The 26,226-nt window shown below is 47.1% G+C and overlaps 1 protein-coding gene across 1 annotated transcript; it reads left to right on the top strand.

The window, feature by feature from the left end:
• The first annotated feature begins 2,952 nt into the window (after positions 1 to 2,952).
• Positions 2,953 to 25,509, top strand: DDX47 (DEAD-box helicase 47). Its single transcript, XM_090042763.1, has 12 exons — positions 2,953 to 3,094; positions 3,224 to 3,317; positions 5,088 to 5,276; positions 6,982 to 7,053; positions 7,824 to 7,942; positions 11,149 to 11,220; positions 11,379 to 11,495; positions 18,936 to 19,082; positions 19,377 to 19,514; positions 22,787 to 22,857; positions 23,065 to 23,194; positions 23,297 to 25,509. The coding sequence occupies exons 1-12, from the start codon at positions 3,029 to 3,031 to the stop codon at positions 23,426 to 23,428; spliced, it is 1,347 nt and encodes a 448-aa protein (XP_089898889.1). The 5' UTR covers positions 2,953 to 3,028; the 3' UTR covers positions 23,429 to 25,509.
• Positions 25,510 to 26,226: the final 717 nt, after the last annotated feature.

Genomic DNA, 26,226 nt, shown 5'->3' with positions numbered 1-26,226 from the left:
ATATTGAGTTGTGAACAATTAATTTCCCTTTATTATACAAATTCTGACATATTTGAGAAATAATTCATAATTATTTTTAAAGCCATTTACTATTTATCTGAGTGCAAGAACACCTAAATGCTGGTTGAGATATCTTAAAAACAAAAACAAACAAACACAAAGGTTGATTAGCTCAAGAATAACCTTTTACCAGTTTTCCAGGAATTTTCAGTGTTTTCTAAGTATTTCAAAGTACTGGAAAACATTGAAATGCTGTTGGTACTTGAAAACAGGCATTTGTAACAAGAGCTAGTGGAGAATTTTTGAACCAAAATGATTTTTCATTGAAGACTACCAATTCATCAAAACTGAAACTTACTACGAGAAATGGTCATTTTTGTTTGTGAGACACTATATTTGATTTTTTTTTAGTTTCAAAATGCTTACATTTAAATGTATACCTATTTAAATGAAAACATTTTCATTTTTCCAATTCAAACTGACTTTTCCTTTTAAAATGACATTTTAGAAGAGTAAAAAGTCCAAAGAAGAATGTTTTAAAAAGTATTATTAATAAAACAAAATATTTAAATTTTTTCAATGTTTACCCCATCAAAATTCATCTATATATTCTTATAAAGTATATAGACACATATAATGGAAGATTTTCATAATATACATATTAAAAATATCACTTTTTATCTTGTTTTAGCACAGGATTTTCCCTTCAATATCTTAAACATTTTTTGGATAAGAATAGAAGAACTACCATTTACTGGGTCAGAACATAGGTCCATCTTTCCCAGTATCATGTCACAAATTGGCAGAGAGTGGGTGCTGAAAGGGAGAGTGGACTGGGTATGATCAGGGCTTTCTCCGCTGTTCCTCCCTCATGTCTAGCCTCCAGCACTTAAGGTCTGGCTACCACAACATTTGGTAGCAATGAATCCCACACTTTAATTACACCATGGCTGCATCTACACACGCACTTTACTGTGGAGTAGGCTAATTAGCTACAGAGTAAAGCATCACTGGGTGCATCTACATGAGATGCTAAATGCACAGTAGACGAATTCTACTGTGCGTTACCATGGCAGGTAAAACCATGCTTATGCACTAATGCACAGTGGAATTAGTCTACTGCACATTAGAATCATAGAAAGCTAGGGTTGGAAGGGACCTCAGGTGGTCACCTAGTCTAACCCCACGCTCAAAACAGGACCATGCCAGGTCAAGTCATCATAGCCAAAGATCTGTCTAGCCAGGTTTTGAAACCCCACAAGGATGGAGCATCCAGCACCACTCTGGGTAACCTGTTCTAGTGCTTTACTACCCTCCTAGTGAGAAAATTCTTCCTAATATCCAACTTAAACTTCCCATACTGTCAGAAAAGGAGCTTAACCAAAACCATTGGTAATAACCATTAGCACCACCAAAAAGCATGTTGGAGCTACTGCACAGTAGCATTTAGTACCTATTATTACAGGTACTAACTTAATGCACTGTAATTACAACATATTAATAAACACATAGATGGGCCCACTGTCTACACGTGATGGTATTAGGCCACAGTAAACTAATTTACACTGCAGTACTACCTTACACTGAGGTAATTTACTGCAGTTAAACACACAAATAGACGCTGACCGTGGGTGTAAATTGTGCCCGGTCACCCAAGTCAGCCAGGAGCTAGACTCCTGCCTGTGGCCTACCCACATGGCTCCACACTTGCAGCACACTTGTACCCCAGCCAACTCCTCCACTGCCACCACCCAGAGCCCAAAGCTGAGAGACTCTAGCATAAACAGCTCCTCCCTGACTCAAATCACTGCTGTCTCAGGCACACATGCAGGAGCTGCGCCCGGGAGTAGTTTACTCCAGCTCAAACTGCTCTGGAGTTTACTGCTTTGCATTAATCGCACCCTGTGTTCAAAAAAAGCAACTTATTTTTTCATAGATTCATAAATTCATAGACGTTAGGGTTGGAAGGGACCTCAATAGATCGTCAAGTCCAACCCCCTTCCAGATGTGTAACTTTCTCTTGAAGATCCCCAGGGTAGGGGAGAGCACCACCTCCCTTGCGAGCCTTTAAATTTATTACCTGGTAGTTTCATTATGTAACCTCTAGTTCTTGTATTGCAAGGATAGTAAATAACAAATCCCTATCTACTTTCCCTTCAACATTTAGTATTTTGTAAACCCGTATCACATCCCCCTCAAGCATCATTGTTTTAAACAGAATAGGCCTAGCTTCTTTAGTCCCTCCTCATATGGAAGCCCCCCCACACTACTAATCATTCTTGTGGATTTTCTCTAGTTCTTTTATATCCTTTTTTGAGGTGTAGGGGACCAAAACTCAGCATGTAGCAAAATCCCAAGTTTTTCTTTATTTTTCTTTTAAAATGCATTCCCTCCCCATCCCCAACCATTTCTCACTTTTTCTTTCCCTCTCTATCCCCTATAGATAAGTCAGCTAAGATGTAGGATAAGCTTTAACATTTTATTTTTGGTAGTAAGTTTTATTTTTCTCTCCCTTCTTTGCAAATAAGTGTCCGCCTATTTTGATATAGATACCCACTGTTTTATAAGTGACAAATATTACGTTTGTATTGATTTTTACTGCTTTCATATTGTGTGAGTACTGTTTTAGGCCTATATATGGAAGTTAGCATAAGTCATGTCAAGTTTCCATCTTGTAATGTAACCTATACCTCACACTACCCCTCCTATGTAACTTGGACCCTGAAAGACTGAGTCCAACGAGGCCCGCTCACCCGCTGCTCCCCGCGTCACGTGCACTCCCCCAAACCGGTTGAAACGGCTTAGCGCCCGTGCCAGCACCCAATAGCCAGAGCTCCGCCCCCCTCCCCCCGGAGCAGCTTGCCACCCTCCACGTGGCTTCTCCTCTCGCGCAGTCTGATTGGCTGGAGGCCTCCTGGAGGGCGCCGAAACTACAAGGGCCATAAGCCCCCGCTCTTTAGAAGCTGCCAGGACGGGTGCCGGGGAGGGACAGGAGACTACCGGGCCGGGGTCAAAGGTGAAGCTCAACATGGCGGCGGACGAGGAGCATGGGTCTGTGGAGGTGGCGTCGGAGACGCGAAGCTTTAAGGAGCTGGTAAGAGGCGCGAGTTCCCGTACTCTATCCCCCCCCCCCCTGCGTCTGCTCGCAGCGGCTTCCACCCGCGTGGGAGCCGAGCCGGGCGGTCGCGGGTGGTCGCTGACGCGTGTCCCGCTTGGTACGCAGGGGGTCACGGACGTGCTGTGTGAAGCCTGCGACCAGCTGGGCTGGAAGACTCCGACCAAGATCCAGATCGAGGCCGTTCCGGTAGCGCTGCAAGGTGAGCGTGGGGCCCCCAGACCGGAGGTTAACGGTCACGGGCTTCAAGCCCATCGGGGAAGGGGGACAACAGCCTCCTGTGCTGCCTGTGGCACGTGCAGCCCCTGAGCCTGGCAGCCTGGGCTTCCTGCCCTCAGTGTTGGAGGCTGCCAGGGAAGAGAAGCTGTGGGGAAAGCCCTGGCCCAACCCCTTCACTATCCCTTCCAGCATCTGCCTGCTGCCCCTGGGCAACAGACCTGTGGGCTGGCCTAGCCAGCAGCAGTAGTTATGTCCCAGAAGCACACCTGCATCGGACTGGCCTTGCACACAACACTGGGGCAAGTCCTGGTTGGCCTCAGACTAGCCGTGTGTATCAGATCTAGTGCATAGGGGCTGGGTCAGCCTAGGCATACATGCAGTGCACCCTCCCCTGAAATCAGTGCCATGCAGGGCTGGAGCTGGCGCATGCTGCATGGAGTGTCCATCTGGGCCATGTGCTGCTGTATGTCACATCTGTGCTGAACCAGCCTTGCACACTAGGTCTGGGGTCAGTCTGGCTTGGACCCCTTGGCTGGCCCCACACACTGGATTCAGCCCATGGGGCCGGTCTGGCACAGGTGCTACATGTAGTGTGTGCCCCAGGCCAGCATCAAGCATGATGTATAGTATGTGCTACAAAGTGGCTCCATGCACAGCATGCCCTGTAATGCCTGCCCCATGCCAGGCCAGTGTGCACGCTGCATTGTGATCCAGCCTGCAAGCTAGCTCTGTGCCCTCGGGCCAGATGAGTTTGCCCTTGCTAAAATAGCTAGTGAAGGCACAGGGGTCAAACTCACCTGGCCCTGCAGGCTGGATGAGGTTCTCTGGGCTGGTCTGTAGGTCAGATCTGGCCACATGAATTCCAGTGGGGAGGGCTGGTCTGGTGGGATGCTGTGCTGCCTGCATGATCCCTGTGTTGGTATCCTGCATCTCGAGCGGCTTGCGCTAGCCTCACTTTGGGGCTTGTGCTGTAAATGGTGCAAACTTGCTGCCACAAGCGTCAGCTCTAGGGCTAGTCAAGATTAGGCCGCAGGTTGTCGGTGTGCCAGAGTCAGCACTCCAGACTATCCAGCAGGGCACCACAAGCAACTTGCATCCTGTGCCAGTACCCCAGTGCCATAGGCAGCCCCATGGCACTGGGTCCAGCACAAACCCTGCAGTGGACCTAGCATGTGGTGGACAGGTTGGACCTGGTGCCATGGGCACTGTCCATGACTTGCAGGGGGCCAGTATGGGGCACCTGTTGCAAGAAGTGCCTGGCTGGACAGCCCTGCAACCCGGGTCCAAACTAGCCTTGGAACCAGAGTGCATGTTGTTGTGATGCGGGCATTGCTTGCATCCTGAACCAACCCCCTGTACCACAAGCAGCAGCTACAGTGCAGAGTCCAGCCGAAGCACCAGACCAGCTGCAATGGCAGGATCATGCCACTGCATGGGCCATATGTTTGATATCCCTGCTGTAAAATTTTACCTGGGCCCCAACAAGAGAGTAGAAGGAACCCAGGGGTCAAGTTAGAAATCAGGTACAATTGAAATCGCTTCATTCAAATTCTGCAGAGACGTCCCTCTGGTGGTCTGTTCCTCACACCCCTCACTGTGAATCTAATTTTTCCACTCTTCTGTGGGGCCTCCTCATACAGAACTCTCAAGTCTTTCTTTGAGAGGTTTTCCTCATGTGCCTCAACCTGATGCTGCATGGGAGCCCGTTTCTGGATCCAGCAGCCGGCTGATCCCTTCATCTCACTGTTCATAGGTCGTGATATCATCGGACTGGCAGAAACAGGCTCTGGGAAAACAGGAGCTTTTGCTTTGCCCATCCTTCAGGCACTATTGGAAACACCCCAGCGATTCTTTGCTCTTGTCCTTACACCAACCCGGGAGCTGGCTTTCCAAATTTCAGAGCAGTTTGAAGCTTTGGGATCTTCCATTGGTGTCCAGAGTGGTGAGTGGCCCTTGTAATGGGCTTTATGGTTCTACAGAATTGGAATGTTTGGAAAGTTGGAGGGGCTAGCGTTAAAAGTCAGTGGTGTTAAGTTATAAAGCAGATGAGTGAAGAATATGGATGTGGAATGAGGGGAGATGAAGGAAGGGTGTGCTGCTGGAGATCAAGAGGAGAGAATTGGGGCTGGAGAACAGAGCATTGGGGAGTGGGGGTACCAGTGACAGTAGTACCATGTTGTTCATTACAGAAAAGAGCGTAAAGCAATCTGTAGCTTCTCTGATGGGCACATTCAAGTAGTAGCCACTTCCCAGGAGGGGAATGGGCAAAATCGCTCATAATCTATGTTAACCAGGATACCTGTGATAACTTTTCTCTGTTTTAAAAATCCCAAATTCTCTGAATTTAAAAAAGAAAAGATCCCAAGCTCTCTGGTACAAAAACCGGAAATCCACATTTTCTGTGATTTTTTTTTTTTTTTTTTTTTTTTTTTTAAATGAAACACTCTGTGTATGTGTGTGTCAGTTGAACACAATGTTTTATTGAGATATTTACAACTCTAAAGCGGTTTGGAAGTCTACCCGTGCCTTAATCATTATAATAAATTCTAAATACTTATTTTGGTGGGGGGGAGGGTCAGAGAGAATCAGAGCTTCCCCTGTCACCTTCCCTCACCAGGATGTGGGTCAGCTGACATGGTCTTTTTCCCCCTCCCCACCCCACAGCTTTGTGGTACTGAACAGCCCTGCTTTGCCAGTGCCCTTCCCTGCTCCCAGCCCCTGCAGTATATGAAGAATGGGGTGGGCAAGGGGGATGTAGGAACAGGTGACGTTTGGGGGTGCAAGGTGGGGGTACAGGCCTTGCGTCTGGCAGGTGGGGCAAGCACAGGCAAGTGGGGGGGAGGGGGTGGCACATGCCGCCCAAGATTTCTGCTCCCACAGTGGAGCGTGGGGTTGTAGCCAGGCATGGCCAGCTCTGGGAGGAGCTCTCTCTAAGATCCAGCAGGTGGGGTCTGGTGTAGGAGGGAGGGAATGCTGCCACCGTGGCCACCAAGGTGAGAGGGTGGCAGTGCAGAGTTATGCCTGCTGCTGGGCGGGCAGGGGCTGCCTGTGCTCCCCCCCCCCCCCCCCCCGAAGCACATATTACCTATGCCTTGCCTTTACCCCTGTAGACTTACCTGGAGAGAGCTGCTCTGTGTATACCATACTGTCTGGCTTGCCATGTGCACGTAAATGTGCACATGGTGCCCCCTGCTCCTGATCCCCCCCCCCCCCCCTCCCAGCCCCAAGAATTTCTTGGAGGCTAGAACTCTGCTAGCCTGCAAGGGGAAACCCTCAATTTCATGGATTTTTCTCCTTTAAAGGAGAAAGTTGTGTTTTTCCATGGCAAATAGAAACCCAGATCCCTGGTTGTCAGCAGTCTATTTGACTTGGCCTCTATCGCTAAATTAAATAGGATAATTCACATCCATCAAGATTATGTCTGTCTGTCTTTGCAGACTCTTGGCATTCATAGACTTGTTTGTTTGTTGGTTTGTTTGTTTGAAATAAGGTTAAAAACAACAGACAAACATTGAAATAAGTGGCCTTTACTTCCTTGGGGGAGGAATGTGCACTAGATGTGAGCAAAAAGGTACGTTGCTGACTATAATGTTGGCTTGCATTGGTTTTGTTTAAGAGAAACTCATTCTGTTCTTTTGGACTTGCAGCTGTTATCGTGGGTGGAATTGACATGATGTCTCAGTCTCTGGCATTAGCCAAGAAGCCACATGTTGTAATCGGTAAGAAATTAACCTCTGTAGAGTAATGAGGAGAATCCATTCAACGACATGGAATATTGGTGGTCATAAATTCCTATAGGTTTGAGGAAAAAACAAAGATTGCAATCTTATGTTGCAGTGGTGCCTAACCTTTGGTCCCATGGGCCAAATGAGCAGTGCCAAGTCAGTCTGTGAGACAGATCCAGTCTGTGGACCTGATTCTGCCACACAGTGTTTGGAAATTGTCAGTGGGGTAGTACTGCCAGTGTGAATTACCACTGCTCCACCACAACCACATCTCTGGATGTGTGGGGAGCCCCATGGGCCAGATCTCTTACCAATAAATTCTCATTTTTCATGACACACTTGTGTGCTACAAAAGTGGCACTACTTTGCTATGGCACACCCTTTGGAATTGCTGACCCAAATACTACAGTCTTGTTCCAAATTGTTCGTTTAAGTTACTCTGGGGACTACTGGGAATTCAAATACCATTGTTTTGCTCCTCTCAGAATAAGTCCAGCCTAGCCTGTTTTGTCCACTTATAAAGCCTGGTCTGTTACTGCTCTTCTAGGAAAATTGTGGACTTGGGGAGCTCTTCAGTTGCAGGTGTTCCCTACTTTAGTTTCTCATGAGACACCTTCAGTTCCCACTACAGCTCCCTACTCCTGTGTCGGGTTCTACCATCTTGGGCAAAAGAAGCAAACAGAATTCTTAATTGTTATTAGTTGCATTCAGGGAAAGCTTTCCCATGCTCTGCCTCCTTTTACATTTCTCTCATGTCATCATAGCAACACCAGGCCGTCTGATTGACCACCTGGAAAACACAAAGGGCTTTAACTTGCGAGCTCTCAAATACCTGGTTATGGATGAAGCTGACCGAATCCTCAACATGGATTTTGAGACAGAGGTGAGTTATCCACCTATTGCCCTTTCAAAAGTGTCTGATTAATAAAACCAAGAGCATCACATGGAGGAGTTCTGACATTAGGACTCAGTAGGAAAATTAGATCCTTGCTGTAGTTTAATTAAACTATATGAGAATTAAGCACAGAATATGCAACTTTGAATATTCAGACCAAATTCTCCAGATAGAATTATTTTTTTAATTAAATTCCATGGCATGAATTAAAAGACTCGGAAATGATCTAGTCTTTGTTAAACTCAATATGTTGAGTTCTTCCATAAGTGTTTGTCATCTTGTGGTTTTATCTAAAAGGAAATACTGTTGTATTGCTAGCTTTTTTCATTTCCTTTGGAAATTTCAAATGGAGATGCACACCCCTTTGAATTGTGGGTACTCACATACTTTTGATTGATCATAGTCAGCTTTCTAGGACCCTTTAAATAGGTTGAAAACCACTGCTATACACTTCCGTATCTTTTGTTTTCCAAGGTCTGTACTGTCCATGTCCCGTTTCCCTCCCCCCAATCTCCTCACAGGAACCCTTTCAAAAGGGGAGCATTTCAAAAGGGCAGCAGCTGGTACTAATCGTGTGTGAAGGACCTGAGAACAATTCAAATGCAGCAAACCAGCATTTTAATCCTGGATGAAGAGGGTTAAAGTAAATGGTTTAAGAGCAGTAACAGACCAGTAAACCACTTACTGGGCCATGAAGGGCTGTCTCCTGGGGCCACCCGGAGTTACATGGGAGGGTAAAGCTGGATGGCGAGGCAGCCCTGTAAGGGAGGCAGCTGGCGCCAGCTCCCACCACCATGACCGCGCCCATTGAGGCACTGCCCATGCAGCAGGTACTGGGGCCTGTGCCGAGTCAGGCAGAATCCCCCAGCCCCACCTGTGACAGAGCAGAGTGGTGTGGGCATAGAAATTCCCAGTGCAGAGGGTGGGGTGGTGGCTCTGCTGCTTGCTCCTAGGGAAGGCAGTGGAGCCCACTCCCCTGCAGGGGCCCCCAGTGTCTGCGGCTGTGGTGCCCCAACCCAATCCAATCCTTGCAACCTCCCACCCCACATACATATTTAAATTTAAATATTTAAATTTAATTTTTAAGTTAAATAAAATTTCAATTTAAGTAGAATTAGTGAGTCAAAAGATCAGGCAGGGTCAAACAAGATGCTGGGTTCAGGACTCAGAGACTAAGGATGTAGGCCGTTTTGGCTAGGAAGACAGTTTGCCCCTGACTTCAACAAGAGCAGGTTCGTAATGGCCAGTTTCCCTGTACTGGCCGTCTGTATCTACTGCTGTCTCCTGTCTTGTAGTGCAAGCTGTTTGGGGCAGGGACTGTCTGGTTATATTGTGTTCCTATGTACAGTGCCTAGCACAGTGGGTCCTGGTCCATGCACAAGATGCCTAGGCCCTCTGGGAAGGCAAACAGTTGATTCTCTCCTGGTTTTGATTGCTCTGCCTTGAAGAGGCCTTGAAATGAGGCTTGCACATGACTGGCCAAGTATAAGCTAAGTGGTTCTGGGGTTACAGGAGCACTCAGAGCAAACGGTTCAGTTCTCTGTGTTCAGACTGTTGAAAAGTTTATTAAAAGACGCCATCCTTAATGGATTGGCCGACACCAACATCCTGAGGGATAGCCACCACGGGTTTGTTGAGATTGGTCAAGCAAGACCTACCTGCATTTCCTTTTAGGACCAGGTGACCTATCACTTGGACAAGGGAGAAGAGATTGATGTCATATATCTTGACTTTAAAAAAGCCTTTGATCTGGTATCCCATGATCACCTCTTGGCAAAACTGGCCAATTGTGGCCTTGGGTCCACCATGATCTGCTGGCTGGGAAATTGGCTCCATGGTCAGACCCAGAGGGTGGTGGTTGATGGAAATCAATCGTGATGGTGCCCTGTGACCAGTGGGGTCCCTCAAGGCTCTGTCCTTGGACCCATATTGTTCAACATCTTCATTAATGATGTGGACGTTGAAGTCGGAAGCAGACTAGCCAAGTTCACCGATGACACCAAACTTTGGGGCAAAGCATCCACACCTGAAGACAGGTGGGTGATCCAGGCTGACCTGGACAGGCTCAGCAAGTGGGTGGATGAGGACCTTATGATGTTTAACACCGAAAAATGCAAGGTTCTCCACCTTGGGAAGAAAAGCCTGCAGCATCCTTATAGGTTTGGCAGTGCTATGCTAGCTAGCACTACGGAAGAAAGAGACTTGGTGGGCATCATTGACCGCAAGATGAACATGAGCCTGCAGTGCGATGCTGCAGCTAGTAAAGCAACCAAAACGCTGGCTTGCATCCATAGATGCTTCTCAAGCAAATCCCAGGACGTCATTCTCCCTTTGTACTTGGCTTTGATGAGGCTGCAGCTGGAGTACTGTGTCTAGTTTTGAGCCCCACAATTCAAAAAGGATGTGGAGAAGCTTGAGAGAATCCAGAGAAGAGCCACGTGCATGATCGGAGGTCAGGAAAACAGACCTTACAGCGACAGGCTGAGAGCCATGGGGCTCTTTAGCCTGGAAAAGCACAGGCACAAGGGTGATCTGATGGCCATCTATAAGTTTATCAGGGTGACCACCAGTATCTGGGGGAATGTTTGTTCACCAGAGCGCCCCAAGGGGTGACTAGGTCGAACGGTCATAAACTACTGCAAGACCATTTCATGCTGGATGTAAGGAAGAATTTCTTTACTGTCTGAGCCCCCAAGGTCTGGAATTGCCTCCCATCAGAGGTGGTTCAAGCACCTACATTGAACACCTTCAGGAGAAATTTGGATGCTTATCTTGCTGGGATCCTATGACCCCAGCTGACTTCCTGCCCCTTGGACGGGGGGCTGGACTTGATCTTTCAAGGTCCCATCGAGCCCTAATGTCCATGAAATATGTTTGCTGGCCTGCAGTATTAAAAAGGTTAGGAACCAGTGGCTTACTGCATGCGAATCGTTCTCATCTCTTTCACACAACAATTACAGCATACCAGTTGTTGTCCTTTGGAAGGACTCCAAGCTTTTGTCAAGTGTTTACACCCTTAATATTCATTCTCTTTTGGAAAAGGAGGAAAGGGTTTCTTATGGTTGCCACTACTTCTAGAATCAGACCTGTTAGGATGTGCCCTTATAATTGTGTGCTCTGTCGGAAGCATTTTGTTTGTTGAAATGCTGGTCTTGACTTCTTCAGAGCTTAACAGCTTTCATTTTCCTTTACAGGTGGATAAGATCCTGAAAGTGATTCCTCGAGACAGGAAAACATTTCTTTTTTCTGCCACCATGACCAAGAAGGTGAGCACAGTAGTGTACGTTGACTCAGATTTTTCCAAGGCAAAGGAATGTCACAGACTCCTTGATAAAAGAAGTCAGGATGGTATAGATGTATCTTAGGAGTATTGTTACTGTGGGTTCGATGTCAGGCTGCTAATAATTTGATCTTGTTCACTTAGGTGCAAAAACTCCAGCGTGCTGCTCTGAAGAACCCTGTAAAATGTGCTGTTTCCTCCAAGTATCAGACAGTTGAAAAACTGCAGCAGTATTACATTTTCATCCCCTCCAAGTTCAAGGTAAAGCCTCCCTGCTGTCTTTGTCCCTGCTTCTTTTTTCATCCTCCTTCTTAGTTCTCTTTTTTCCCCCAACAACTTTTTTTAACATATGGTTCAAGTTTGTTTTCATGTAGCACAGTGGTCACTGGCCAGTGGATCTCGGACCCTCTTGGGGTCGATCCGAGGCTGGGATGGGCAGGCTGAGTGCCCATTTGCACCCCAGCCCATCAGATCAGTCCATGGGGGAGGGAAGGGGTATGGGTGGGCGCTAGATTGAGGCAGGGGTAAGTTGAGTGGGGCCTCAGCCTGGTGGGACTTACCTGCTGGGGAGGTGTACCCTTAAATATTTTTTTCTCCATCTTGATCAACCCCCCCCACCCTGTACACACTATAGAGTGTTGTATAAGGTTCTGCTCCTAGCTAGAGTTTGGGTCTGATGTAGTCCCCAGTGAAACTGATAGAAGCCCTTCCATTAATTTCAGTGGGGATTAGGTGAGGCTCACAGGCAGTAATACAAGGCATACTCAAGTAGCATTTTCTCTTCTTAAATACTGGAAAGTCCTCATGCTTGCTCAGAGTCCTCTACAGCTTCACCTCTGGGAAGTGTTCAGTGAGCAGCTGCCCACAGTGAAATGCTGATGATGGGGCATAACACATTTCTCTGCTTTCATTTACAAAAATTGAATCTCTGTGGGAAAGGCCTGGAACCTAACTATTCCCACCTCACTAATGAGTAGATGGTAATATCTGCCCTCGTTCACATCCCTCCTCTGAGGGCTTCTTATCAAAGGATTGCTTTCAAGCCAGCTGTTGCAGAAGGCTGACATCAGCGAAGAAACCCAACATCACCTCAAATGTGCAAGTGTAGCCTTCGGACACCTGAGGAAATAGGTGTTTCAAGATTGCAACACCAGATCCAAAACCAAGCATGTGGTTTGTCAAGCATTCATGATCTCCACTTTACTGTACAGAGCTGAGACATCTCACACCACTAGAAAAGTACCATCTGTTAGACCCCAACTCTATGCGGCCTAACAACTAGGAAGGCAACGGTCCAATTGCCCACGGATCCTGTTGCTCATTAGCCAGAGCAGAACAGAGAGCAAACACCAGGTCACGTTGCTCACAACAGCTTTATGCAGAAAGGAAACAGCTTTGGGCAAGCTCCCTCACTGCCAGAATACGGGGAGCAGCAGTGAATAATATTTTTTCCCATATTTATACACTTTGGTTTATACTCATTAACATTCACGCTACCCTCGCCCCTCCTGTGTTCCACCCATTTCTTCTCCCATCTCAAGCTCCACCTCTGTTTGCTGCTTGTTTCATTAGCATGGACTTGCCTATATATTCCATTCATTTACATGCCTTTTTGCTATGAGCGCGTGTTTAAGGCCACGAACCTTTCAGTCAATTGGCAGACTTTGGAGGTTTCTTTACCAATCACCATCCACCCTTTGGTTACATGTTATCTTCCACATTCCAATCTATATTTCTGTCCTAAGTTGTGCCATCCCAACCCTTTTTGGGCCCCTGTATCTTCATTCCTCACTGTAGCTGGTTCACAGCACACAGACTTACTTTCTGCTTTTTCCAGAAAAATGGTTAAAACAATGACAATGGTTACCTGACATAAACAAAATCTTACATTTCACGACAATCCCATTATATGGTTAAAACTACTTGCCTAAGCATCTGCAAATTTATTTTAATACACCATTTTACCTTGCGGTCAGCAGCTTTTCAGAGCCACAGGTTAAAGCCTTGTTTCAGCTGCAGATCCAATGCTTCCCAATAAGCCAAACTATTCTTACCCTAATGCTATCAATGCTACCTGCAGAAGATCTTTGGAATCCAGTGGGAGGACAGATGTACTGTTAGCATCCCCTTGCAAGCAAACACCATGAGCACTGAGGCAATGATCATCCAACATCAACTTCACTGAGCTAGCCACATTATCCAGACATCTGACTCCAGATTCCCACAGCAAGTTCTATTCTCCCAACTCAGTCGAAGCATGTGCTCAAGAGGAGTGGAGAGAAAGCGCTTCAAGAACATCCTCAAGGCCAACTTGAAAACATGCAACATCAACGTCAACTCATGGGAGACTATTATCCAGGACTGCCCCAAATGGAGGAAAAGTCTGCTGCCAGGATCATAGTTTCATAGTTTCTAGGGTCGGAAGGGACCTGAGCAGATCATCTAGTCCGACCCCCTGTCATGGCAAGAAAGAATACTGGGGTCAAATGACCTCAGCAAGATGAGCATCTAACCTCCTCTTAAACACCCCCAGGGTAGGAGCCTGCACCATTTCTCCTGGAAGCTGGTTCCAGACCCTAGCCGCCCTGACTGTGAAGTAGCGCCTCCTGATATCTAACCTAAACCTACCCTTTGCCAGCTTGTGACCGTTATTCCTGGTCACTCCTGGCGGTGCTCGGGGAAACAGTGACTCCCCCAGTGTCTGCTGATCCCCCCCTGACTAGTTTATAACAGGCCACAAGATCCCCCCTCAGCCTTCTCTTTTGGAGGCTGAACAGGTTCAGGTCCTGTAGCCTCTCCTCATAGGGCCTGCCCTGTTGTCCCCTATCATACGAGTGGCCCTCCTTTGGACCCTCTCCATGCTGTCGACATCTCTCTTGAAGTGTGGCGCCCAGAACTGGATGCAATACTCCAGCTGCAGCCTGACCAGTGCCACATAGATGGGAAGGATCACCTCTTTGGACCTGCTCGAGATGCATCTGTGGATGCGTGACAAGGTGCGGTTGGCCATCCTAACTGCCTCCCCACACTGCCGGCCCGTGTTCATCTTGGAGTCAGTGATGACCCCCAGATCCTTTTCTGCCTCCGTGCTGACAAGAGGGGAGTTCCCTAACCTGTAGGTATGGTGCCAGTTGTTCCTCCCGAGGTGCATCACCTTGCACTTGTCTGTGTTGAAACCCATCCTGTTCTTGTCCACCCACGCTTGTAACCTGTCTAGGTCTGATTGTAGCTTGTTGCATCCTTCCAGTGTGCCCACATCCCCCCACATCTTAGTGTCATCAGCAAATTTGAACAGGGTGCTTTTTACCCCCTCATCCAAATCACTGATGAAGATGTTGAACAGTGCGGGCCCGAGGACCAAGCCCTGGGGGACCCCACTGACCAAGTCCTTCCAGGTTGAGAAGGACCCATCCACTACCAACCTCTGGGTGCACCCCTCCAGCCAGTTGGCGACCCATTTGACTGTGTGGGTGTCTACACCACAGCCCCCCAGCTTCTTAACGAGAATGGGGTGAGAGAGAGTGTCAAAAGCCTTCCGGAAGTCCAGGAAGACTATATTCACTGCTACCCCTGCATCTAATGATCTGGTGATCTGATCGTAAAAGGCCACCAGGTTGGTCTGACAGGACCTGCCACTGATGAACCCGTGTTGGTTGCCCCTGAGCATGCAGTCCCCTGCTGGCCCCTCCTGGATGTGTGCCAGCATAATTTTCTTGAACAGCTTGCCTAGGATTGAGGTAAGACTAACCGGCCTATAGTTTCCTGGGTCCTCCTTCCTCCCTTTTTTGAAGATGGGGACCACGTTGGCCCTCTTCCAGTCCTCCGGTACCTCACCAGAGCACCTCAGGTGCTCGTAAAGTTGTGCCAGGGGACTTGCAATGACCTGGGCCAGTTCCTTTAGAACTCTAGGGTGGAGATCGTCCGGGCCGGCTAACTTGAATACGTCCAACCCCTCCAGAAGCTCCCTAACTAAATCCTCGCTAACCTGTGGCCCAGGTGTGCCTCCCCCGGGGCCTGATGGGGGACCAGCAGGGAGGTGGCTGTTCTGGTCCCTACTTAGGAAGACGGAGGCAAAGAAATCGTTAAACGTGTTAGCTTTGCCATCTGGTGTGACGACCAAGTTTCCCAATGCATCCTGCAAGGGCCCCACATTACCCGGGACTTTCTTTTTACCCCCTACGTATTTAAAAAAGGACTTCTTGTCCTTAATCTGGGAAGCTAGTCCCAGTTCCATCTCTGCCTTGGCCTTCCTAACTACCCCCCTACATCCCTGAGCAACTACAGAATAGTCCTCCCTGGTGATGACCCCTTCTTTCCATTGGGTGTAAGCCTCCTTTTTAGCAAGGAGACATTCCCAGATGCTTTTGGTGAGCCACGGAGGCTTGTGTGCTCTCTTGCTCCTTTGATCCTCATCGGGATTACCTTCCTTTGGGCTTGGAGGATTGTCTCCTTAAGGAGCGACCACTCTCCTTGGACACCTGGCTCCCCTCCCCTCTGGGACTTCAGCACTTCTCCAACTATCCTCTTTAGCTCATTGAAGTCTGCCCTCCTAAAATCTAGGGCCGCTGCCTTACTGCATGCCTTTGCCACCTTGCGCTGGATGGTGAATTCCAGCAGGCGATGATCGCTGTCGCCCAGGTGGTCGAGCACCCGCAGCCCCCTCACCAGGTCATCACCCAGTGGCCAGCACTAGGTCCAACAAGGCGTCTCCCCTGGTGGGGCTGTGCACCTCCTGGGTTAGATGGAGGTCCTGCACTCTGGCCAAGAACCTAAGTGAGCATTCAGACCTGGCTGACTGTTCTTCCCAGTAGATGTCTGGGAAGTTCAGGTCCCCCATGACTACCACATCCTTAGCCTTCGCTACCTCTGTGAGCTGACCCAAAAATTCCTGGTCGAGCTCTTCTCCCTGGTTGGGAGGTCTGTAGTAGACTCCCACCGTTAAGTCCCTTTCCCCTCGACTGCCTTGTACTCTAACCCAAAGCACTTCAGAGTGCCCCTCCCGACTCCTTGCTAATTAATGAGGACGTGTATTCCTCCTTAATATAGAGCGCCACGCCCCCACCTCTCTTTCCTATCCTGTCCCTCCTGTACAGCCTATAGCCCTTGACATTCACCGCCCAGTCATGTGTTTCATCCCACCACGTTTCCATAATCCCCACTATGTCCGGGCTGGTGTCAGCCAGCAGGAGGGTGAGTTCCTCCTGCTTGTTGCCCATGCTACGAGTGTTTGTGTGGAGGCATTTGAGGCCTCCTGTGGGTGTGTGTACTGACCCCCTAGTCCCAGCGTTACCCTGGCCCCTCTCTCACCTGTTTGTTCGCTTTGCTTGTTGGTCTGGGCTGAGCTGTAGTTGTGGGTGCTGTTTGGTCTGGCAGTCTGTTTTCTCCGCCCTCATCTTCCCCTTCCCCCGACGAGCCTAGTTTAAAGCCTGCCGGAGGAAGTCTGCCAACCTAGAAGAAAATATGCTTACCTTTAGGGGAAGGGTGGAGCCCATTCCATCCCAGCATGTCTCTCGTCGTGATGTGCCGGTCGTGGCTGAGGAAGCCAAAGCCCACCTCTAAGCACCATTCCTGTAGCCGCCAGTTGGTCTCCACGATGCACGTTTCATGCTGTCTGCCTCGTCCACTCACTGGCAGGATAGAAGAGAGAACCACCTGTGCGCCCATCTCCTTCAGCACTCAGCCCAGAGCATGGGAGTCCTCCATCAGGCAATTGGGGGTCCTCCTGGCCGCATCGTTAGTGCCCACATGGACTAGGACCATGGGGTAATAATCGGTGGGCTGGATTACGGTCTGGAGCATCCCTTTCACGTCCTGAATCCTCGCTCCAGGTAGGCAGTATACCTAGCGTGCCGAGGGGTCCCGGCGACAGATGGGGCCCTCCGTACCTCTCAGGATGGAGTCACCAATGACGATCACGCGACACTTCTTCCTCCTGGCCTTCTTGCCTCCTTCAGCTTGCACGGGACGCGGTGAGCATGGTGTTGCCTCCTTCCCGGTTTCGTCCTCTCCATCCTCCTCCTCCAGGGCTGCCAGGGCTTCGTACCTGTTCTCCAGCCGGACTGGAGGAACTGGTGCTGCCGTGTCTCGAGCAGCCCTGGCATGGGAGGTGACCATCTGCCACTTAGCAGTGGAGGGCTCATCTTGAGGTGCATCCTTCTTGGTCATACAAACCTGCAGGGAAAGAAAATAGCTGTCGATTTCCTCCTCTGCCTCCCTGATTCCCCTCAGCCTGCTACCTCTTCCTGGAGCTCCCTCACCCGCTCCTCCAGGGCCCTAAGGCAGGCGCCTGCAGGACAGGTGTGGGGGTCTCCAGTCCCTGCCCCCCCCCAGGCCTTGCTGGGCAGCTCCCGCAGGCCAGGGGGTTGGGGGACGCCAGTCCCCCCGTGGGGTCAGTCTGGGTGGAGGCCTCAGACAAGCCCCGGGAAGGCCGCGCCCCCCAGGCAGGGGCCCTCGTAGCACTCCGTGTCGACACCATCATAGGAGTCACTGAGTTTCTAGCTGAGATCGGGTCCTTTGGCCCATGCTAAGAGTCAGCCTCTGGGCCCCTCCTGCTCCCCCGCCGGCACAAACGCTGGCGCGCTCTGTTTGCACGGCTCGGGAGCGCGGCTCCCAACCGGCTCAGCTAAGAGGGATCCGGGGGGCTTCCCCTCCGGATCCGGCTCAGCTGCGTCGGTCCCTCTGCCCTGCTTACCTTAGGGGGATCAGCTGCTGCTGCCCCCGCTGCTGCTCTGTTTGCTTCTGCTGCTCTCGCCTCCACTCCGGGTCAGGTAAGGGGGCATACGTGTGTGTAAGACATGCGTGCCTGTGTCCTTCCTCTCCCCGCTGCTCCTAGCTCCTGAGTGCCTGATCACACGACTTTGAAATCTTATGGCGACAATAGGAGATGGAAGAACAGGAGCGACAGAAACCACATGCTGTGGACTGAGTCAAAAACCCAGAGCCACCCACCTCACATGGAAACATGTGCACAAGCTGCAATAGAGTCTGTCAGTCTTGGATCAGCCTGGTCAGCCATCTTCAGACCCACAGATAAGACTATCATGAAAGACAATCACCTTGACTGGGAGGGATTGCCAATGATCTACTCTTCTTTACATTCCTCCCGAGGGCTTCTTATCAAAGGATTGCTTTCAAGTTTACACGTTTGAAAATAGCATCAGAGCTGTCTGGTTAATGGGAAATGCTGCTAGGCTGAATGCTTACTGCAGTTGATGTAGGCCAGCGTTCACCAACCAGTGGATCTCGATCCACTCGTAGATTTTGGAGCCTCTTGCAGTAGATCTTGGAGCCTCTTGGAGTCAATCCGAGGCTGGGATGGAGAACTGAGTTCCCACGTGCATGCCCCAACCCAGCCAGTCAGTCTGTTGGAAAAGGAAGGAGCAGGGGCTAGATTGAGGCCCCCACGGTGAGGGACAGTACTGCAGAGGCAGGAGCGGGGTAAGCTGAGTGGGGCCCCAGCCAGGTGGGACTTACCTGCTGGGGAGGTGTGCCCCCAAATAATTTTTTCTCCCTCTGCCTCTATCTGCCCACCTCCACCTCTTCCCTCCCCACAGACTTACCTGTTCGGTGAGGGGTGGCAGCACACTGTAGATCTGTGGTTGCTTTTAAATGCAAAGGTGATCTCCTTAAAAAGGTTGGAGACCACTGATGTAGCACCATACTGCTTTAGTGTTTGTCATGTCTTTTCTTGATCCTCCACAGGACAGTTACTTGGTTTATATTCTGAATGAACTGGCTGGAAATTCCTTTATGATATTCTGCAGTACCTGCAATAACACCCAGAGGACTGCTCTCGTGCTTCGTAACTTGGGGTTCACTGCCATCCCCCTCCATGGACAAATGAGTCAGGTATGCATCACCTCTTAGAGAATGGATATATAGGAAGAGGCAGTATGCCATGCCATGGCCAACTCTTTTTGGGACCATAAAAAGTGTGCAGGATTGGCTCTTCAAGGTTTATTTACTGAGAGTGATGCTAAATTCCAATTTAACATTTTATTTGGAGTAACTCGTACTGTGTATAGAAGGATGGGAAATTACCAGTATGTAACAACAGCAGGACACTGTCAGGCTCGCTCTCTTTTGTTTGTTCATTCCGGGATTGGTTTATTTGCTTTAATCATCATTTTTCTGCTCCTCCAGAATAAACGACTAGGGTCCCTGAACAAATTCAAGGCAAAGACACGTTCCATTCTGCTAGCTACAGATGTTGCAAGCAGAGGTTTGGATATCCCACATGTGGACGTGGTGATAAACTTTGACATTCCCACTCACTCAAAGGTGAGAATCCTGTGAAGAGAGTCATAAGATGCAGCCTTGGAGTTTACTACAAAGAATGGGGGAAAAAAAATTCTCCTTTTCTTCCTTTTCCTATTTTGGTGACTTGAGCTCTAGTTCATACTTGTCCTGATTTCAAGCTGTACTGCTTCCTTTCTGACCATTTTACTTGATCTTTTCCTTTGTGGGGGGGCTTGGGGATGTTGGTCTGAACTGGAGAGGAAGTGTCTAATAAGCAGGAATTCTGTTCTCTGTCGTCTTTTTTTTTTTTTTTAATGTTAATTACATCTATGTGGAAGCAAAACAAAGGAGACCGATTCAAGTGTCATTTTGAATCGGGTTAAAAGAATATCAGCTTTGGAATTTTAATGTAATTACTTCCAAAAATTAGTCTCAGAAAGCCTCACTGCATCTCCCAAATTTTAAAAAAAAGAGTATTTTATCAGCAAGAAAGAAACTGACTATTGAAGATAAATTGTTGAAAATTATTTCTGTATTGTAATGTCCTGTTTAAAGCTAGCACAAAGTTCAGGACCTAGTATTCTGTAAACAATATTCCACATTCTTTCCCGTCATGTTCTTTGTGTAGTAATCACATTGCAAACAAATAGAGCACAGTTCTTTTTCTAAAACTGTCCTCATGCTATGAAAAAGACCAAAAGTAAATTGGGAGAATAGATCTGCTCCCCCATCTAGTCTTAAGTTTTTTACTAGACCTTCAGAATGTGGACTCGGCAGAAAAGACCTTTAGTCTGGAGAACAGAGACATGGAGGGTGGGATTTACTAATAGTTTTCAAATACCTGAAGGGTAATTATAGAGAGGATGGAGATTATCCTTTTCTCTGTGGCCACAGGGGATGGGACTAGGAGCAATGGCCTCAAGCTGCAGCAGGGGATATCCAGGTTGGAAATTAGGAGGAACTTTCCAACTGAGGCTCCTCAGGCATTGGAACAGGCTACCTAAACAAGTTGTGGTTCTCCATGCTTAGAAATTTTCAAATTTGTTGGACAAACACTTGGCTGGGATGGTTTAGTCGGGAAGTAGGGGACTAGACTAGATGACTTTATGAGGTCCCTTCCAGGCTTCCTTTCCTACAATCCTATGACTGTGAACCACATTGTAACAGCATCTTGTTAAGTATTTTGCAATTGAGTGGGCACATCTACGTGTGTGCTTTAATTTGCCTTGGGCTATTTTACTGTGCCATACAGCATCATGTAAAAAACCATGACATTAAATTAATGCGCAGTAAAACAGTATACTATGCATTAAGCGTCACTAAAAAAGCATACAAATGCACTATTGTGCATAGTACAGCCTAATGCACTTTAATTTAGTACCTCACATTGGAGGTACTCCATTTCATGCACATTAGAAAAGGCACATTAATGCACACGTAGATGCATCCCATATGTCATAGACCAGTTGTACTTTAACCCCCCACTCTATCCTCCCCTCCCAAATGTTCTCATAGCAGCAAGAAACATCATGCTGACCCACTGTACATCTCCATGTAGATTCTCCCAAACCAAAAGCGGCATAGTTGCCTTAGATTCTGCTCAAAGAATTGCACTGCTTACGGATTTATACTAAAATGAAGAGTTAATTAGTGTAGCAGCAATGCTGCATTAAGATGGTTGTCCTACTTCCAGTTCAATAAAAGTGCGTGCAGAGCTATTTTGAGCAGCTGTATGGGTTATCTCCTATACAGGCTGTAGCATAACCACACTCATAAGGTGCTGCACTGCAGTTACCTAGTTCTGCCTCTCATCAGAGCTTACTGCACTACCAGAATTGCATGGGAAAGTTGTCAGTAAATTTAAGCTGCCTTAGCAGCTGGAAATGATCTTGCACTATGTAACCAACAAGCATCCAGTATATATATATATAAAAGCTACTGAACCAGTTCATCCTCTTTGCCCTAGAGCTCGCCCTTCTAGTTAGATGCTGTTCCCCACAGTATGTTCTCACATGTTCTTCTTGATAATGAACAATTTTAAAAAAACTTGCAGTTCCCTTATACTATTCCACTATCCCCATAACTGCATTCAGGTATCTTATAACTAGGCTCGGCAGAATTCTATTTTTATTTTTTAATACTTTTGACAGATAATATTGATGTTATTTTTAAGCATTTGTTTTTATTTTTTATCAATTTTAAAAATTAAATTAAAAATATATAGATTTTTGCCCCAGGATAGCGAATAAAAAAAACAATGAACAGGCCAAGAAAACACCAAAACTTTTATTCTTTCTAGTCAGAGTCTTTCTATCCATGTACCAGTCTCACCAGTCGCCTGCTTCACCACTTCTTACAGTCTCTCCCTGGTTTTCTGCAGCTGAGATGTTCCGTTCGGGCATCAGGAACTCCTCACTTCTGCTTCCTACACCTTCCTCCAGGGCTTGAATACTCTTCTCCCCCTCCTCTGGCTTTGGGTAGAGGCTTGTAGTCTCTTTTCACCCTCCAGCCTCATTCCCCATACCTATGAACAGGCAGCTAATTTAATTGAGTCATTAGGCCATTTTCCTCTTTAAGGAGATGGCCCTCTCTGTTCTGGTCTACGACTCCCTTCTGTTCTTCCCCTCTCTTTCCGATTATTAAAGATGGATTTTTTTTTTGATTTATTGGTCTGTGAGCACAAGGTGAAATCAGCATTTATAGACATTTACCAATAAAAATTGAATTCTGCCTAGCCTACTTTATAACTTAACCTTATTTTATCATGAGTTGATTTTTTTTGACTGTCAGGAAGGAATACAAAGAGGGACTGTTCTTGCCATAATGTCACCACTCAAGGCATGCCTGCACATCACCCTGTCGCCATAGCAACATGCTATGTCACTGCAGCATGTTGCTATAGCAATGTAGTCTATATGTGACCGGCAGCTACTTCACTGTAAGGGCATGCTCCTCCACTTTAGCATGCTGCTATGGCAAAGTAGCAGCAAAAACTAACAGTGCACTATGCTCGCAGTGCAGTACGGGCAGTTACTTCACTGTGCTTTAGTACTTCCAAAAGGGCACCATGGACGCACCCATAGAGAGGTTAAAGCCAAAGATTCCTTCCATCAGCCAGTATCCTCTCAGTTTGTAGGGCCACTACTTACATTTCTCCATGAGGCGTATATATATGCTGGCCATATTTGTCCCATTATTTATGGTTTCTTTAATGTCCCAGAGAGATGATGATATGGGCTGCACTTCCAGAGACTGTTTTCTATCCTGTAATTGTCAGAACACATCTTATTGCTGACTGAGATATTTGTTCTCAGGATTACATTCACCGTGTGGGGAGGACAGCTCGAGCTGGGCGATCTGGCAAATCCATCACCTTCGTCACACAGTAAGTAACCTGTGCCTGTCTCCTTTTTCCATTGTATTCCAGAGCAGGCCACACCTATCTCCATCCTACCTGAATATCAAGTGCTCTTCCCACACTGAAGAGAAGTGGAGTTTGGTATGGTGTGCTAGGGGTTCTCATAGTTTTGGAGAAGGAAAGAACCAAAGCATTTTCAGGAAGACTGATCTGGTTTGGCTTTCATTTTTCCAGGTATGATGTTGAGCTGTTCCAGCGCATTGAGCACCTGATTGGCAAGAAGCTGCCAGCATTCCCCACGCAAGAGGAGGAGGTCATGATGCTGACAGAACGTGTGGCTGAAGCCCAGAGATTTGCTCGTATGGTACATGTCATTTTTATTCCCTACCAGTCTCCAGTGCTCTGATTTCTTTCTCTCTGAATAAGAATTGTTCTTAGCAGCTGCTTTTCCTTGGTTTTTGTGCAGGAACTGAGGGAGCAAGGAGAGAAAAAGAAACGATCCCGAGATGAGGTCAATGACAACGACGACACAGAGGAAGCCACTGGGGTCAGGAACAAAGTGGCTGGTGGGAAAAAGAAGAAAAGGAAATTGCATTAGCTGGACACTTAACTGTTTTTTACCACCTTCTCTGAGGCTGCCTGGGTTGTGGGAAGTCGGTGTAGTAACCTGTATCCCTAGCAAACTAAAAAGCTCTGGAATTGCCCATCTTTGACTGGTAGTTCATCTGGAAAGACATCTGTATCACTTACTTCACCAGCACTTTCATCAGTTGCAGGCTGAACCTATATCTTGGTAGTACTCTGGAATCAGCTTCTCTTCAAAGTGTAAACATTTTGGTGATGTTGATTCCCTGTCTATTTCTGCAGCTGAGCTGTCCGTATGGTTCTGGAAATAGCTGTCTCTTTACATAGGGTTGAATAAGAAATACAGGCCTGTAAGAAAAGACTAGCAAGGTGGGGAAAGCCTCTTGTCACTCACCATCCAGATACTTGGGAGCACCTCTTCTCTCAGAACTTTTTATAGAAACAATGAGGGGGAAGACCCCTTAGTCTCCTAGGCATGGATAAGGCATTGCGATAGAGGATGCTGACCTTGACGGAAAGGTTCTTGCTCGAGGGAAAAATTGCAAATACATTTTGGTTGTATAAAAAAAATAAATTCTCTGGGTTTGTTTTGTTATCTTGCTTTGCTACTTCTGCTAGCTTCCGAAGCCATCTGTTCTATAAAGTTTCCTTCCTTTTATGTCAAATTTCCTACAGTGCACCTATACATGTACATATTTAATTTGAGCCATCACAGTGCCTTCTGTGGCTGTGATGTTTTAGGCACCCTAGTGCACTGCTCCCAACCCCCCGTTCTCCAGCTGCAGTGTAACCACAGCTTCCAGCCACAAAGGAGCTGTGCTGGGGCTGGGAAGCTGGAAGATGCTTCTTTATTGCTGCCATCATTCGCCTGTCCAGCCCTAAAACAGCTCCACTTTGGTTGGAAGCTGTACATAATAACACAGACTTGGGGAGGGGGAAGAAAGGTGGGGAGAAGTGGCAGGAGGGCAGACACAGATTCCAGCTTCCCAGCCCCTGGCAAATTCCAGCTGACTGGTCCCCAGCACGGTTCCTCAATGCTCAGCCCCAGTATGGGCACAGGCACAGACAAAGCGCTGTAGACTGAGTCCAGTGGCTCCACAGATCCTATGTTGTCAACTCAAGCTTTATTTTAAGTCGTCATAAACCTTTCTCCTTTGTATAGTAATATCTGAAAGCCAACACAAGGGGGCACAGTTTACATAATTAAGTAGCAATGGCCTGTGTCCTGAAGTAGCTGTAAAAGGCCCTCTGATGCTATTTTTCCTCTTAATTTTAGTATTAAACTTAAGGGAGTACAGGAGAATTTCTCTGAAAGTGGAAGAACAGACCAGATTTGTACTAATATGAGCAAATAACAACTGTAGTCACTAACTCTCTTAAGAAGTTGGGGGTGCTACTTCTGTGAGCAATTAAATAATAAACCTGTGTAATTAAAAATGGTAAGACCCTTGGAGCTTCAGTTTTATAGGAAATTCTGACTTTCAAAAAACAGTAATTGCAAACTGGAATAAAAATAACATTTTTCTAGGGAATGAAATTTCTAGATGCTTTCTGAGCCAGGGCCAGCAAAATGTTTTCCAATAATGTCAAAGCATAATACAGTGACTTTTTAATTGTTTTATATATTATCAGAATTTTTTAACTTGTTGAATATTTTATCAGTTGACACATTATTCCATAAAGTGTTTGGAGTAAAACTGCATTTTCTAATACAGGAAACACTTACGTTCTTTTTTTTTTTTTAAACCAGATCCAGTATCCATAACTAGATGGCATTTCTGTCTGTAATATAAGGTGCCTGCTCTCTTCCATACTACTTATCACTAATCTTTGACTGTCTCCGCAACAATTTGCCTGCTAACTAGTATCCTCCACCACTTGTTGAAACTAGACCTCTAAGCAGTTTCAACTGGCTCTGGTCTACCAGATTCTCTCTTCCCCACAGAAATGTTATTGTCTTTGAGGCTAGTATAAGTTTCAGATCTTGAGAAATGCTGCAGTAGAAAGGAGGTTTATGCAACTGGAAAGAGGTTTATATTTTTTCTTAGAGACCTCCAGGTGCTCTTAAGATTTTACTCATTTTGAGTATGTTAGATGGATACTAATATTAGATGGACACTGAACTGCTACAGTAATCATAATATTTATGATGGGTGTGACTTGCCAAAGTCACAGGCAGTCTGGCACAGCACTTGAACCCAGGTCTCCAAGCTCTCAGATGTGCTGTCACTACTGAGAGAAACTTTTTTTGCCTTTTTGAATCTTTAAACTGCTTATTTTTCCCTGAGACCAATACAGTTAGACTCACAGTAACTAAGCCTCACTTTATAGATGGGGTATATATGAAAAACACCAAAGCACATGTTAGAACCATGTTTTTAAATCCGGGACACAACATGTGCAAAGTGTTGGACTTGTTAGGGAAGATATATGTAAGATATGTCTATTCAAGTATTGACAGCAGTGAAAGAAGTTTATGGGAACACCTGCATCCTGTGGCTATTTATAGTACAACAAAAGGTTTTTCCAAGACATAAGGTAGCATTGTAATCTCATAGGATGTGTGATTACCATTTGTACTAGAGCCACCTGTTTTCAGCCACTTAAAGCAGTTCTTCCCAACTGGAGATTCCAGATGGGTGTAAAGAGGTGGGGCAGAAAAGGGGTAGTGCTTGTAGATGGAAGCTGTATGACCCTGCATCCATTCTGCCCCTCCAGTTGTGAACACCATCCTTAACATCCACACTGTCCCCTTCCTTTAGTGGCTCCCTAACAGCTTGCCACAAGCATAAACTGAGCATAGTGAGCAAT

Source organism: Crocodylus siamensis, chromosome 4 (genome assembly GCF_052110815.1).
Source record: "Crocodylus siamensis isolate JL-2025a chromosome 4, ASM5211081v1, whole genome shotgun sequence".
NCBI lineage: Eukaryota > Metazoa > Chordata > Crocodylia > Crocodylidae > Crocodylus > Crocodylus siamensis.
Note: the sequence above shows the minus strand (reverse complement) of the source record. Positions and strands in the feature narration are given on the sequence as shown.